Source organism: Candoia aspera, chromosome 16 (genome assembly GCF_035149785.1).
Source record: "Candoia aspera isolate rCanAsp1 chromosome 16, rCanAsp1.hap2, whole genome shotgun sequence".
NCBI classification, from domain to species: domain Eukaryota; kingdom Metazoa; phylum Chordata; class Lepidosauria; order Squamata; family Boidae; genus Candoia; species Candoia aspera.
Window position 1 is genome coordinate 5,025,673 of NC_086168.1, and position 15,327 is coordinate 5,040,999.

At 43.7% G+C, this 15,327-nt stretch overlaps 1 protein-coding gene across 2 annotated transcripts in view; it reads left to right on the top strand.

The window, feature by feature from the left end:
* The window catches only part of NTNG2 (netrin G2), a 71,681-nt gene that overhangs the window by 43,872 nt on the left and 12,482 nt on the right, over positions 1-15,327 (top strand). For both annotated transcript variants that reach the window (XM_063315991.1, XM_063315990.1), the window contains exons 3-4: positions 3,230-3,402; positions 5,336-5,356. In XM_063315991.1, the coding sequence (XP_063172061.1) occupies positions 3,230-3,402; positions 5,336-5,356 (194 nt within the window). The remainder of the gene's footprint in view (positions 1-3,229; positions 3,403-5,335; positions 5,357-15,327) is intronic.

Here is a 15,327-nt window from a genome sequence, read left to right on the forward strand (position 1 = left end):
GCAACAAAATTGCCACTGGATTTGGGTGGTGCAGTACTTGTTGGCTATGATGTTGTCCCCAAATTCCAAGGTATGAGGTGGCCAATGCAATATGATCAACTCAAACTTGGTTGTCTAAGGCAAGATCTCATGAGGTTTTAGACCTCGCACTTGATTGTCACCCCAGAGAAGTCCTCCAATTTAGAGTTGCCTCCTATCTATCTATCTATCTATCCCTCCCTCCCTCCCTCCCTCCCTCCCTCCCTCCCTCCCTCCAAGAAGTTCTCTTCCAACATCATGCCTGTTTTTTTGGCAGTTTTCAGTGTTCCATGGCTGTTTATGGGATTGTGTTGACTCAACAAAGTTATCAAGGTCAGCAAAAGACCTTGAGACTGTATCTCAACAGCATACAAAGCTTACTTCTTCATCATCTTGCTTGGTTTTCTTGTGGCTCACCATGCTGTGTGTTTAAACAGTCCAAACAAAGTTGGAGGGGTGGGTGTGACCCTTTACACTGTTACTTTGAAATACAGTAAAATTTAGATTCTCCAGACCCCCATTCAGTGGGTTTTGGGTGTAATGGATAAAATTTTAGTTTGGATTTAAATCCCAAACAGGCAAAGTCCCCTGTCTCCAAAATCGACATAGTTGTTCTCATTTACATAAATGGACATCATTTTTGCATAACTTCGTGATGACACAACGACATGTTTTGTGTAATTACAAAACAGACATGAAAACATCAATCATGTAATTACGAAATGTGGTGGGATTATGCAAATGATATGTGTTGTTTATTCGTTTAGTCGCTTCCGACTCTTCATGACTTCATGGACCAGCCCACGCCAGAGCTTCCTGTCGGTCGTCAACACCCCCAGCTCCCCCAGGGACGAGTCCGTCACCTCTAGAATATCAACCATCCATCTTACCCTTGGTCGGCCCCTCTTCCTTTTGCCTTCCACTCTCCCCAGCATCAGCATCTTCTCCAGGCTGTCCTGTCTTCTCATGATGTGGCCAAAGTATTTCAGTTTTGCCTTTAATATCATTCCCTCAAGTGAGCAGTCTGGCTTTATTTCCTGGAGGATGGACTGGTTGGATCTTCTTGCAGTCCAAGGCACTCTCAGAATTTTCCTCCAACACCACAGTTCAAAAGCATCGATCTTCCTTCTCTCAGCCTTCCTTATGGTCCAGCTCTCGCAGCCATATGTTACTACGGGGAACACCATTGCTTTAACTATGCGGGCCTTTGTTGTCAGCGTGATGTCTCTGCTCTTAACTATTTTATCGAGATTTGTCATTGCTCTTCTCCCAAGGATTAAGCGTCTTCTGATTTCCTGACTGCAGTCAGCATCTGCAGTAATCTTTGCACCTAGAAATACAAAGTCTTTCACTGCTTCTACATTTTCTCCCTCTATTTGCAAATGATATGAACTATGCCAATTCTCCTGTGAATGATCCTTCCACCCAAATAGCGTGTTAAAAGAAGATTTCACTGAATTTCCATACATTTCCTCTTCTGTGGATAGCATACTTCTCCCTTGCCCTGAGCATTTCTCAGGATTTTGACCCAAAATTTATTTATCGGCTGTTTGTATAATTTGCTGTTAATTGATTATTTGCTTGCCTGCCTGCATTTTTAAAGATCTGCTACTTGCGGCCTTCCATTCTTCGGTTTAGAGTTTACACCCAGCTGTCTAGGAAGGCATGAAATAATGACCTCTGTCTCCAAAAATACAATTTCAAAGATACATGTAGTTATTTCAAACATGGCTGCTCTCCTCTTCCTTAGAGAAGCTCAGGGAGATGTTTCTAATATTGCATCAGTTCCACAAAGCTGGTGGGGTCTAGAGAGAGAATCGCCCCCGAGGCATTCTGCCAAATAAGAAAAGTTTTTAACTTGGTTTCCCAGATGCATCCCTAAACTGCAAACTCTTGAAGCTTGCTCACTCTTTCCGTAGCTTCTAGCTGGACCACTGCAAGCCTGATTGGGATTACTATGTAATTGCAATTGTGCAATCCAAGCATGTGGATGATTTTTTTGTTGCTTGGGAATAATATGAGGAAGAAGAGCAGGGTGGATATCACAGAGAAGTAGATTTCAGTTAAACATTAGGAGAACATTCCTCTTGGTAAGAAGGAGTTGGCATTGAACTCCAAGTTCATTGAACTTGAACACACAGGAGTGGTGTATGTGTGTGTTCACAACTGCAGGTATTTGAAACTGTGAAACTGTGGGTGTATTTGGTCCTCTGCATTATTGCACAACAATTCCCAGCTTCCTCACAGTTGGCTGTATTGTCTGGAGCTTATGGGAGATGTTCAGCATTTGGAGAACTTGAGTTGACCAGCTCTGGAAGAAATAATCTACCAGATATGCTACAGTTACCTGCTGCGTTGAAGATCCTACTTTGAGCAGGAGATGGGCAATCCATGATCAGGGTATTATCTCAGTTAGGGACTAACTGCTTCCTGAGCAGGTAAGGATGGGGCAAACTGAGCAATGGGAGGTGGATCTGGCAGGACCAACACATTCAGACATGGCTTCTTCCAGTGGTGGGGTTGCCCTCTTCCTTCTTGGCTTAGTCTCCGCGCTTCTGGATGGACATCACCATGGACCTTCAGCGGGGCTGTCTTACTTCCCTTTCATACTTTTAAGAAGCCAGGAGGAGAAGTTCTCTGTCCCTTGTACCCTATCTGGACCCAGCCCGTTCTACTTGTGGGCCATGAAATGCCAGTTCCAAATGTCAGCACAAAACACAGCAACCAGTTTAGAGAAAATAGGCCAAACCAACTCAGTAACACTTCTGCCAGTGGTCCTCCAAAGTCTGAAGAACTTCAACCCCCAGCAGCTCTAGGAAGCAAGGCCAACAGCGGAGAGCTGTAGTGCTTCCTAGTCTAAATGTTCTCCAAGGTTGCTTCCAAGCTAAAACTTGACCAGCTGGTTCTAGGAGAAAATAATATGTCAAGTCTGCTCAACTGATCTTCATAGGAGGGCCATTAAAGGCATAGCTTTCCGTCAAGCTCTGGCTGAAGCTCCTCAGGGGTTGTGGCTTTATTCAGATGCTGGCACCTGGTTTGGATTTTGTGGTATGTAATGACTTCCGAATGCTTTTCTGTTCTAATATTTCTATGATGCCAGTGCAGGCTGCTTTGAGGATTCAGTTCAAAACAGTATTGCATGCTTGTTTAAATACAGCTGCAGATAACCCAGAGGATCACACCTCGGCGCTCTCTTCTGTTTCCCCTGCAGGTGTAAATGTAATCTCCATGCCAACCAGTGCATTTTCAAGGAGGGAAGTCTCCAGTGTGAGTGTGAACATAACACGACGGGACAGGACTGTGGCAGGTGCAAGAAGAATTTCCGCAGCAAGTCCTGGAGAGCTGGCTCCTACCTTCCCCGTCCCAACGGTTCTCCTAATGTGTGTAAGTATGGCAGTAAAGGTGGAGCTGAAGTCCATCTCCAGAAAGGATGACTCTACAGCATCATTTCAGGCATTCTGTAGCATCATCTCAACCCATCCAGTTCTATGGGAAACCTGCAAAGATGGGGACAAGGATGTAGCACCATGGATAGATCAGACTAGAGAAGCACAAAGGAGGAGGTGGTCTGGAGGTGGTCTGAAGCCAGTTGAAAGCATCAGCAGAAAGAATGGAGACAGCAATGGTTTGTCAATTTCCCAATTCCATGCCCCCAAATTTCCATTAATCTTCAAAACAGGCAGTGTTCAGAATTTTGTGATGCACCCCTCCCACTAGAAAAAGGAAGCAAAATTCCAAGACAGATCTATTCCTAAGTTATTTCTCTGCCCGTACTCAGTGAACTGGCTAGTAGGGCCACTCAAGAACGAGGACTTACTCCTCAGTAGATCCAATGTTCCTGAGATGCTTTCTCTACAACTGTGTGCACTCACATTTCTTTCCCTCCTGGATCTTGATCCTTTTCAATTCTCAGGATCCACAAAAATGACACTTCTTTTTCTGGCTGCTAGGACATGGCAAGGCTTTCCTTGTGGATCTAAGTCTTGTTTGTCCATAAAGTTCTGCCTCATTCCCAGATGGGGACTTCTCCAGAGGATTCATGGCATGATGAGTTTCTTCCTCTGAGGGAGTTTTAGCAAGACGAGGCCCCTCTTGCTCTGAGAAAGATCCTCAAGAGCTTTGCTTCTCCAGCTTTGATGTCTTCCAATTCCTCTCTTGAGGATGGAGTTATGCACCAGAGTGTTGACACAAGTCTGCACACAATGCTCATATTTTTGAAACACCCCACCCTACTGACAATTGATGCATTGGCTTCGCAATGGAGTTGTAACTAGCATAACACACTCAGGAATTTGTTGCACTGTGGATTATGGGACCAGGGGCTCTTGTTGAATGCTAATGGTAAAAAAAAAGAGCACTGGGATGGTTAAATAAGGGGATCTGCTCTAGGAGCAGTGAAGTCAGCTTCTCACTCCAGCAGAATATTTTAGAAGAAGGAAACCATTATGAAGCATCATGCTAAGCCATAGTTAGTTGTAACCACACTTGGTTGAATAATCCATGGTAACTATGTTCATACGTAAGGCTAAGCTGTAACCCTTGGTTTAAAAGCTGCAATGGCTGGGCCAGAATCAAGCAAACCAGAATAAGGGTTAGCACGTGTGAACTTGCTCATTCAGGCAGGGATTCCAAGCCAAACAGCCTGGCTCCTGAACACCAGAGGAAGTTTTAAGATGAGTTTTAAGAACCAGAATGAGTTTGCTGCCCTCCTAATATTGATTTTGCACATTGGGAGCTCTCAGATTGCTGCTTGGGAGACCACTGCTGTTCTCCTCTGCCTCTGATGGCCCAGCTTTGAAACGAAAGCAAAAAGGGAGGGAGGGAGGGTGATCAAAGTTACCATCTGGGCTCAGATGACCATGACAGGAAGAGTCGTGTGTGTGGGAGCCAGGGACAGCAAAGGACAGCTCCTTTGAACAGGGACAAGCTTGTCAATTCCTGTCAGACCCTTGGAACCTGTCAAAGGAGTCATGGGGAGACTTTGGGGCTGATGGTACTAAATCTTTCCAAGACACTAAATTTCCTTTTCACGCTCCCAGGCCGGATAAAGCTGATTTTATTCAGCACTAATACATTCCCGCATGAAAGATATAATCCATTAAGAGCCAACTCGCTCCTAAAGAAGGACCCTGAATGAACAGAAATAAAAATAGAAATGTTAAGAAGTCAGGTCATTAGTTGGTGAATCTCTTGAAGGCGCTATCAATGGTTGGCCATTTTTTCCTCCCCTGTTCCCAATTTGGGAAGCAACCATCGGTTTAATCAGCAACATGTCTTTCTCAGTATCGCTGACCTCCTCTCCATTCTTCCCTTCCAGGTGCAGCTCCCAACTTTGGCAGTAAGTAAAAAAATACAAAATCAAAACCACCAACCAAACTTGAAATGCTGACGTTTGAGATGCTTGCTCCCACGGTCCCGGCGGACTCCATCTGATGGCAAAAAGATTTTCTTTTCTTTCTTGCTCTCCGTTAGCATCTGTCCAAGCATAAGCCTGCTTCTCTAATTGCGCCTCATTTCCCTCCCTGTCAAACATCTCTCTTTGACTTCCGTCAGAAACCTCATTCCCTCTGCCATGCCGGTGTGTTTTTTCCCCCACGAGGTTTGTTAGCAAGGCGGCGGGGAAGGAAATAAAGTGTTTTTCCAAGAATGCTATCGAGGGCCGTGCGTTTTCCCCGTCTCCAGGCTGAGTCTCGCAGGCAGTAAATTAAACTCTTAAAAGTAAGCGAGATGGTTTTAGATCGCTCAGCTGCAGTCATCGGCCACTTTGTCAGGCTGGGGTGCGTGACACTTGGCGGGTAGGGATGGGGTGGGGGAACGCAGAGTGCAGCAAGCTATTTCTGCTGAGCGCTGGCTCGTGAAACGTCAGCCTTTTAAAATAAGAGCAGTAAAATAATAAAACTCAGGAGGGGATGTCCTCCTTCCTCGATGACACAGGTATGCGCAGGATCTTGTTCAGGTTAGCTACAAGTTTGGAAATGACCCAGATTCATCCTCATCCTCACTGAAGCCATCTAGCTCTGGGTGGGACCCACAAGGACATTCTGCAGGATATAATTGTTCCCCCATCCCGGGGGTTGACAGTGCAGTGGCTTGCAGGTGTCTTCCCTCTCCTCACACAGAGGACATGATTTCCACCCCCAATTTGCCAAAATGTCATAAGTTCTTACGAGAACTCAGCGAAATCTTATGAGGTTTTGGCAGTCTAATGCAAGATCTCGTGAGGTTTTGGACCTTATACAGGTAGTTCTTGACTTACGACCACAATAGGGACCAGAAAATTCATTGTTAAGCAGTGTGGTCATTAAACAAGGCATCACATGACTGCACCCGATTTTACGACATTTTTGTGGTGGTCGTTAAGCAAATCACATGGTTGTTAAGCAACCCATGCAGTAGTTAAGTGAATCACGCAGTTCATACCATCGACTCTGCTTGTCGGAAGCTGGCTGGGAAGGTCTCAAACAGCAGTCACATGATTGAGGGATGCTGAAACTGTCATAAATACGTGCCAGTTTCCAAGCCCCCAAATCATGATCACAGGATTGGGGGGGGGGGGACACGCTGTGATGGTCGTAAATGCGAGGACCGGTTGCAAGTCACTTTTTTCGGTGCCATCGTAACTTCAAACAGTCACTAAATGAATGGTCGTAAGTCGAGGACCACTTGTACTTGATTGTCAGTTCTATTCTAAGAGAAGTCCTCCAGTTTAGAGTTGCAGAGCCTTACAGCTGAAGAGCTAGGGTGAAAGGCAAATAATCAGTGCCTTCTGAAGCCCAAGGAATGGTTCGAAGTGAGCAATGGTCCTGTTTTGGGAAGTTCTTCTCTCCCACATCCCTGGGGCAGTGATTTTATCCCGCTGTGTGCCTGAGAATTCCATGTTGGTTAGCAAGGCAAGGATGGTCCGGTTCAGATTTTCTTTCCCAAGTGCTCAGCTATTGAGATCCCTTCTTAGGTAGATGTACGTCATTTATATATTAATATAATAATCATATAATAATCAAAGGACTATTACAGAATTCATTGCACACCTTTGCCTTCTGGGAGAATTAAACCTTGCATGAATACATGAGCACAGAGTGCTATTTAGTGTGTCTGTGTGTGTGAAATATTTCGTGGGAGTTCCACACGCTTTTACAGGAGATATTATTTTGCCTTGTGCTAAGGAAGTATTTTCGGAAGACTTGGTTAAAAACGGCCAGGATACGGTATGGTTTCCAAGGGGGCCAACAGGCTTATAAACCCCACAAATCAGTAGAGTAAGAAGTTAGAAACCAAATAGCTTTTTTAAAAAACCTTTTCTTGTCATTGCTGTTTATTTTGTCGCTGTTTTCTTTTCTTCTTTTAAACGCAGCGGCGACAGTCACCGTTCAGCGGAGACCTTAATATTAAGTATTCAGCTTAAGGCAGAAAGCTTTATTATATAACAAACAATGGAATGTATTTTGCAGTTGCTTATTCATGCCGCATTTAGCTTTAGATGTGAAATTTAAACCACTTTATGCGTGTTAATGGTTTAGAAATGTTCATATTGATACACAGTTCACATTAATAGAAACTACTTCTTCATCTTTGAAGGTTTAAGTTACCCAAATATTCAAGTGCCAATAATCTCAGGCAATACTGTATAAATTCCATTGGACCCAAATCATCATAATCATCATTATGATAATAGACAGGAACTCAGATACTGGCTACCATTACTTGATACCATTAATGGATGTAACACAGTGCAGGTCACCAAAGATACAAAGCTGAAAATGCAGGAAAGGGGTTGGAAAGGAAACAATGCTGCTTTCTTTATAGATCCTAAGGAATTTCACCAGAATACTCAATGGCTGATTTGTCAGAAACAGGGTTGATTTTGTCTACCCTTGAAGCAGTTGAAAAGTATGGAGCGACGTTTTTGGAGAAGGACAGAGAATAAGTTTGAAGAGCATGGAGTAAAACTTTCACCTAACCTTTGACTTGGATCTGACATTACAGGTAGTCCTTGCTTAACAACCACAACTGGGACTGGAATTTCAGTCACTAAGCAATGTGGTCACTAAGCAAATCCAACCTTTTTGTTGTCATTAAGTAAATCACCACAGTCGTTAAGCGAATCACATGGTCGTTAAGCAAACCATGTAGTTTCCTCATTGATTTTGCTTGCTGGAAGCCAGCTGGGAAGTTGAAAATGGTGATCATGTGACCGCGGGATGCTGTGATGGTTGTAAATGTGAACCAGTTGCCAAGCACCCAATCAGGTGACCATGGGGACCGCTGCATCGATTGTAAGTGCAAGAACTGGTCGTAAGTCTTTTTTTAGCGCCGTCGTAAGTCTGAACCACCACTAAATGAATGGTTGTTAAGCAAGGACTACCTATACTGAATTAAATGATTCTCAGATATGCACAGAGATCAAACTTCTAAATTTGTGCCATATCTTGTGAAGAATTTGGCGTGAACATAACCACTGTCATTCTTTTTCATGCATTTCTCTCAGCCCCCTTTAATCTCTTACAAACAACAGCAAAGTTTAGCAAAGTTGACTTTAGAATGTGTTTCCACTAACAACTCTTTTTAATTGGCTGCAGAAAATATTTTAATTGCTGGGGGAAAGGCAGTGAAATGAAAGTAAAGCCACACTAACTAGATTTCCCATATCAGCCTAAGCTTTGTTTTGTTTCAAATATGGCTTGTTGAATGAGCCCCGACTGACTAAGAGGAGGAGATACATTAAATCCTTAGTAGTAAAGGTAAAGGCTTCCCTTGACATTAAGTCCAGTCGTGTCTGACTCTAGGGGGCGGTGCTCATCTCTGTTTCAAAGCCAAAGAGCCGGCGTTTGTCCATAGACACTTCCGTGGTCATGTGGCTGGCATGACTACACGGAACGCCGTTACCTGTCCGCCGAAGCGGTACTGATTAATCTACTCACATTTGCATGTTTTCGAACTGCTAGGTTGGCAGGAGCTGGGACTAGCAACAGGAGCTCACCCCGTCACGCGGATTTGAACCACCAACCTTCCGATCAGCAAGCTCAGCAGCTCAGCGGTTTAACCCGCAGCGCCACATTAATTTGCAAATTATGGTAGTTGGGATTACACTTCTTAAGCCCTAGAGAAACAAACATAGAGCTTGATGCGCTATGTGAAACAGGGCTGTGTGAATATTTGAACGTTCAGATTGATTCAGTGAAACTTTAATCTATTTGAGCTTTCAAGCTAATTTGACAAATCAGAACAAAGGAGCAATTCAATTTATTTCATCTAATGAAAGGCACCCAAATTGCTTCGGACCAACTTGGATTGGTTCCAGTGTTTTTGTAGATGCACGCAAACATTTTAAGACTCAGAACCAGACTAAATTGAATCACATCCAATCTGGCGTATTCATCTGATTTAGTCTGAATTGGATCCAATCAATTATCCAAATCAATCTGAAACTGTTCAGGTGGAATCGGGCCCAATTTGCACACCCCTAGTAAGAGCCCAGATATGGAGCTCCAAAGGGTGCTCTTCACTCATGGGCCCAGTGTTTGCTAAAAGGGATCTCATGGTGAATGCAGATTACTTAAAGAAGCAATCCAAAGATGTGAAAGAACTAAATTGTCTAACCAGCATTCTTTGTCTGGACAGACTTCACATTATACAACTAAAAAGTGCTGTTTACAGTTCTGCAAAGGAATATGTGTTTGCTAATTTTGCAAGAACCTCATTGTGTCTTTCAAGAAGCCTGTCTCCTCCAACCGGACCCTTCCAGATATGCAAAGGAAGAACGGACTATTTTATCAGATTAGTTGTCTAATTTCCAAAGGCCACAGTACAGGTAGTCCGTTCTTAACAACCACAACTGGGACTGGAATTTCGGTTGCTAAGAGAAGTGGTCATTAAGTGAATCCAACCCGATTTTACAACCTTTTTTGCAGTGATCATTAAGCAAATCACCATGGTCATTAAGCAAACCTCATGGTCATTAAGCAAATCACACGGTTCCCCATTGTTTTCACTTGCCAGAAGCTGGTCAGGAAGGTTGAAAATGGTGATCGCGTGACCACAAGATGCTGCTATGGTCATAAATGCGAATGGGTTGCCAAGTGGCCGAATTGTGATCACATGAGCCGGGCGGAGGACACTGCAACAGTCTTAAGTGTGAGGACTGGCCGTAGGTCGGTTTTCCACCACCGTCGTGAGTCCGAACGGTCCCTAAACAAATGGTCATTAAGCAAGGACTGCCTGTGCCTACTTACACCTCAGAAGTCACTCTCTAGTAATTAGCGTCTGATTTCTTTCTTTTTTCCTCCCCCCACCTTTATGTTTCTCTTGCTAGCAAATGAGCAACCCAGCCAAGTAACTGACAGTCAAATTATCATCCTTACAACTAACATTGCCAAAAACATGATTAGCACCACCCCTGCGATGAAATCTTCTTGGGTTGCCACCACTCCACTCATTACAACACAGCGGCCAGGTGGGTGCTGAGATATAGTTTGGAAGTCCCACCCCTCCCAACTTGCTCAGATAGCTCCAGTAGAGCTACTTATGCCCTTCTCTTGCCAGCTTTTGCTTCCCGTTGCCATGACTGAAGGGTGCTGGTGCCCAGTAAGGCTGGAAGATCCTCACCTCCCTTGCTTGCTTGCTTGCTTGCTTGCCTCTTCACTCCTCATAGCGAATGGGTTGGGAAGCGGGATAAAAAATCACACTGTTCATTGGCACAAGACTTCCCATTTGTCAGCAGGAGCGCCGGGGTGCTTGCCCATCTAATTAATGAAGGGAAGATCATCAGTGGGACAGCTCCCATTAATAACGGCCCACACCTTTTCTTGCCGAGCAGCAGGTGCACGGCTTTTCAAGAAGGTCTTTATAAGCAGTGGAAGAAAGGGAACACAGCATATTTTGTTTGTACGAAATGGGCGGTGAAGAAATGCGATAAATAAGCCTGCAAGTGTGTATCGTACTTGTTCCTACTTTACTTGCACAGGTCATCAATTTTATTCATTGGGGGCAAATGTCTTATTTAAGGGGTCTTGGTATCAACACATTGAGAACCCCTATGTGAGAGTGTCAAGTTTCATTATGGATGCCTACTTATTCGTAAAATGACTTGGAAGGGATGACTATGTGCTGGCAGTTTGAAAGCTGTGTTAGGGCTTCACCAGAGTAGATCTGATGTGTGAACAGCCTGAATATCTACCCATTAAGCTCCTTTAAACTCATTCCTTATCAACAAGATAGGCTGAGTTGTGTGTTTAAGTCCAGTTTAGCAAATGTAATGCCTTTGATGTCAATGCGTCCGAGGAAGCCTGTTTGAAAGCCATTGGGCTTTCTCTCCACAAGTTCTTTATTGCTGTGGTTGTTTCCTAAAAATATGGGAAGTTGGCACGCTGCAAAGCAACGTAAGACCCCACAAAGCAACCCAAGACATTGGAAATGGGCCCATTTTTCCAGCCGAGTTGAGCTTGTGGGTGGAGGTAGTGAATGAATCATAATCAGTTTGCCTTCTAGTAAATGGGACCCTTCTGACTGGCCATGATCAAAAATGGTAGGTATTCTGAGAGCGTGCCTACCACCTGCTTACTAAATTCCAAAGGTGGGTCATCCGAAATGGGTGGGACAAGTCTTCCCTACCTTAGTTCTGAGTGGTTGGAAGGAAAGTGTCCGTCCAAGTTAAGCAAAGATTTCATTATAGCCAAATGGTTTCCAATCAGTATGTAGTGTTCAGATTATTCAAAAAGGAGAGACAAAGAGGAGGAGGAGGAAGAAAAGAAATATAAACTTAGGCCAAAAATGGTAGCTACACATTCTCTTTCCCCTGTAGATACCTTTTTCTAAAATATTGTAATGGTTGCCTATTCTAAAACACCATCAGACTCATGAGCAGGAATGCAAAGATATCTGATTTATTAAAGAATAGTGTGCAGGATCACAGAGAAAGCTGAGAATGATAAAAGCACGCCAAATGCAAACGAAAAACCCTCGGTGCAAATGAGATCCCTCCCCCTGTAGAACCTTCCCAAGCTCACAATCCCAGGCGCTCCTAACAGCTTCTGATGGCCTGCAGGAAAAGTCCGTGAACAGAGAACATAACCCAAACACATTCCATTGTGCTGATTTCACATACAGAGCTTGGTACAAGGTCTCACAGCAGCTCCCTGCCAAACAGAAACGCGGGTCAGCGCCATGCCATGTGAAACGTTACGATGTCTAAACTACATTGAATTGGTGAACATGACAAATATACACACTAGATCAGAGTATCACCTGTTTTCCAAAGCCCCAGAAGGAAGGCAAAATATAAGAATAAATACATAAATTATAGGTCAATCATTAAAATTAATCCTTAACTCTGTTTTCAACCAATCACACCTCAACGCCACTGGTTAAAAAATGGTCCCTGTACATTAATCAGCTGAACTGGAATTGATTTATCTACCAGCTAAAGCAGTCACATCTTGCAGACCCATTAGCTGCAGGAATTGGCTTCCATTTTTTTTTTTTTTTTTTTTTTTCCATATTGCATGCAAATTATTTTTGATAAATTATATGCTGTCAAGTTAATATTGAGTCTTAGGAACCACATAGATAGATTTCTCCAGGATGATCTGTCCCTAACTGGTCCTTCACGTCTTTCACTGGTGCAGCCATCACTGCTGCAGCTGAGTCCCTCCCTGCTGAGTCCCTCCCTACTGCTGGTTGTCCTCTTCTCTTTCCTTCCATCTTTCTCAGCATTAGATCCTTCTCCACAGAGTTGAGCCTTCACATCATGTGTCCAAAATTGGATAATTTGAGCCTGATCATTTGTGCCTTGGGTGAGAACTCTGGGTTGATTTGTTTGATGATCCACTGGTTTGTTTTCTTGGCTGTCCATGGTCTTCTCAGGAGTCTTCTCCAACCCGAGTTCAAAAGCATCTAGACTCTTCTTCAAAGCTTCCACTCCTATAGAGTGTCACAGAATTGCTTGCAGTATGCTGATATTTATGCAGGTTATAATTGGACCTTAAATCAGTTCTGATTTTTGTAAGGTAGGTTCTATCTAAGAAGGTGTTTTCAGCTCCATTGAGGACCTCTGCGATTCCTCATTCTTTTTCCCTTTTGACACACATTTGTTTATTTACTTATTTATCAAATTTGTCACTGCCCATCTCCTCCCACCAGAGGGACTCTGGGTGGTTTACAACAATACTCAATAAAACAATAAATATACAATAAAATTACAATATATAAAAATACAATATATCCTTTTGTAAAAACATTTTTGCCGTTGCAGTTGTCCTCTGAGCAGCTCTGTCAAACGGTCTGCTGATCTTCCTGTCCGTCCAAGAGACACAGATAAAAACAGGAATTTTTGCAGCCAGACTTTTGTTTGTATCCTTTGAGTTTTCCCTTCCTTTTGTGCAGATGATAGGACACCAAAAAGCGCTAAACCTTGATGAATGGAGGAGGAGGAGAAGTCTAGTCCTTGGTTTGGGTCTGATTTTTTAAAAAACAAGCCCAAATTCCTTCTGAAGTTGTGATTCTATGCTTTAAAAAGAGGTGACACCACCCTTTCTCAGATACTTCTTCTCAGCTCCCTCATCACGACTGTGGGCAAGAAATCTCTGTCATGGTTCCCCATGGGCAAAGAAACTGCTGGAGTATCTTTTTTTTTTTTTTTAATTTTGGAGCAGGCAAAAATGGGGTGGACAGTTAATCAGGTGAGCTGTGAGCCCTCTGCTCAGCTGACTGCCCAGGTGTGCTCACCTGTTGAGGGACATCGCCCCAGCTTCTTTTCCATTCCCTCTTTAAAAACAGGTGTGGACTGGACAGCCCTTTGAGCAGATTTTTTTTTTAATCGTATGGCATAGCAGTTGGGTGTTCATGCTGCTTTTTCTTGCTGGGAAATTCTTGTGAGGTCCAGCAGCCAGATGTGTAGACTATTTAGCCATGAGAAGTCACGTTGTCCAGGGTGCACCACAAGGAGGCTGGTCTACATTGGTCTACAAGGTGGGCTGAGAGAGGGGGACTGGCCCAAGGTCACCCAGCCGGCTTTCATGCCTAAGGCGGGACTAGAACTCTCCTACCACACTTGATTGGCTCTTGGGCTGAGAGAGCGCGACTGGCCCAAGGTCACCCAGCTGGCTTTCATGCCTCAGGCAGGACTAGAACTCACAGGCTCCTGGTTTCTCTTTCTTTAAAAAGAGAAGGGGTGGGTATTCTTATTTGGATAAAAATGTGGCATCTTTCCATCCCAGATCTTTCCATCTTTCATTTCCCAATCTCTGTGGCTCCCCAGAAGCAGCTGATCCTTTCCCCTCCTGTTCCTCTGGATACGATGAAAAGCCATCCACAAACGTCCATGAGAGCCAAAGCTTGGCAGCTCAGGGCAAAGGGAATTATTAATGCTTTTTGCTCTATACAAGCTGAACCAGGGAAGGTGTGTATGCAAAAAAGCAAAATGCCTTCAGGGCAGTTTTTTTTTTTTTAAGTTGTGACTCTAATTAAGCCCTTGCCAATTTGCACTAGGGTATCTCCCTATTCTAGTTGAAAGCCCTATTAATATCAGGGTGTTGCCATTTCCACTTATCCATTCTTTAAAGTATGGCTTTAAAGGAGGAGGAGGAAAGTGAACAAAAAAAGAAAAAAAAATTACAATGCTCTAAATTGTTTACTATGATCTATCCATGGGATCCAGGGAAATGGCATTCCTATTACTCTATGTCTCCCGGCTGAACTTGCTCCCACTCTGCAATCCTAAATTCCCCCCTAGATTAGTCAAATAGTGTTTTTCCAATTAATTTCCTCTCTGTCCCTGCTTTTGACATCCCTGCATTTCAGCAGGAGAGATTGGCAATGCTTGACGGAGGAAAGGTGAAGAAGAACCGATATAAAGTGGATTTTTTTTATTTGTCAATAGATGAGGACTGTAGAATCAGAGAGGGCTTCTTGGACATTTACCGCTGGATATGGACAGTATAGGGGTAGGTTGTTCTCAAGGAAGAAGGATTAGTTTCCTACTTGAAGACTTCTCATGCACTTTTGCAGAATAAGGCTGTGCCCATCCCAGTGGCCTGATTCAAATTGGTGACTTGATAAGTCAAATCGATCCGATTCCAAATTTGATTTTATTTGGGATTCTACCCCAGACCCACTTTGATCAGGACTCTGCATATGCTTCATTCACATCATTCCCTGTGTGGTCCACATCATCTCAGGTGATTAGCGCTAGGTACATCATGAGACCAACCAGGTCAAAAAACCCTACATCTGCTACCATCCTTGGAAGTGATGGGTGTCTTGGGATTTGCTGAAACTGAAAGCCATTCCTTTCTAAAGCCAGTTCTCACTGAACCT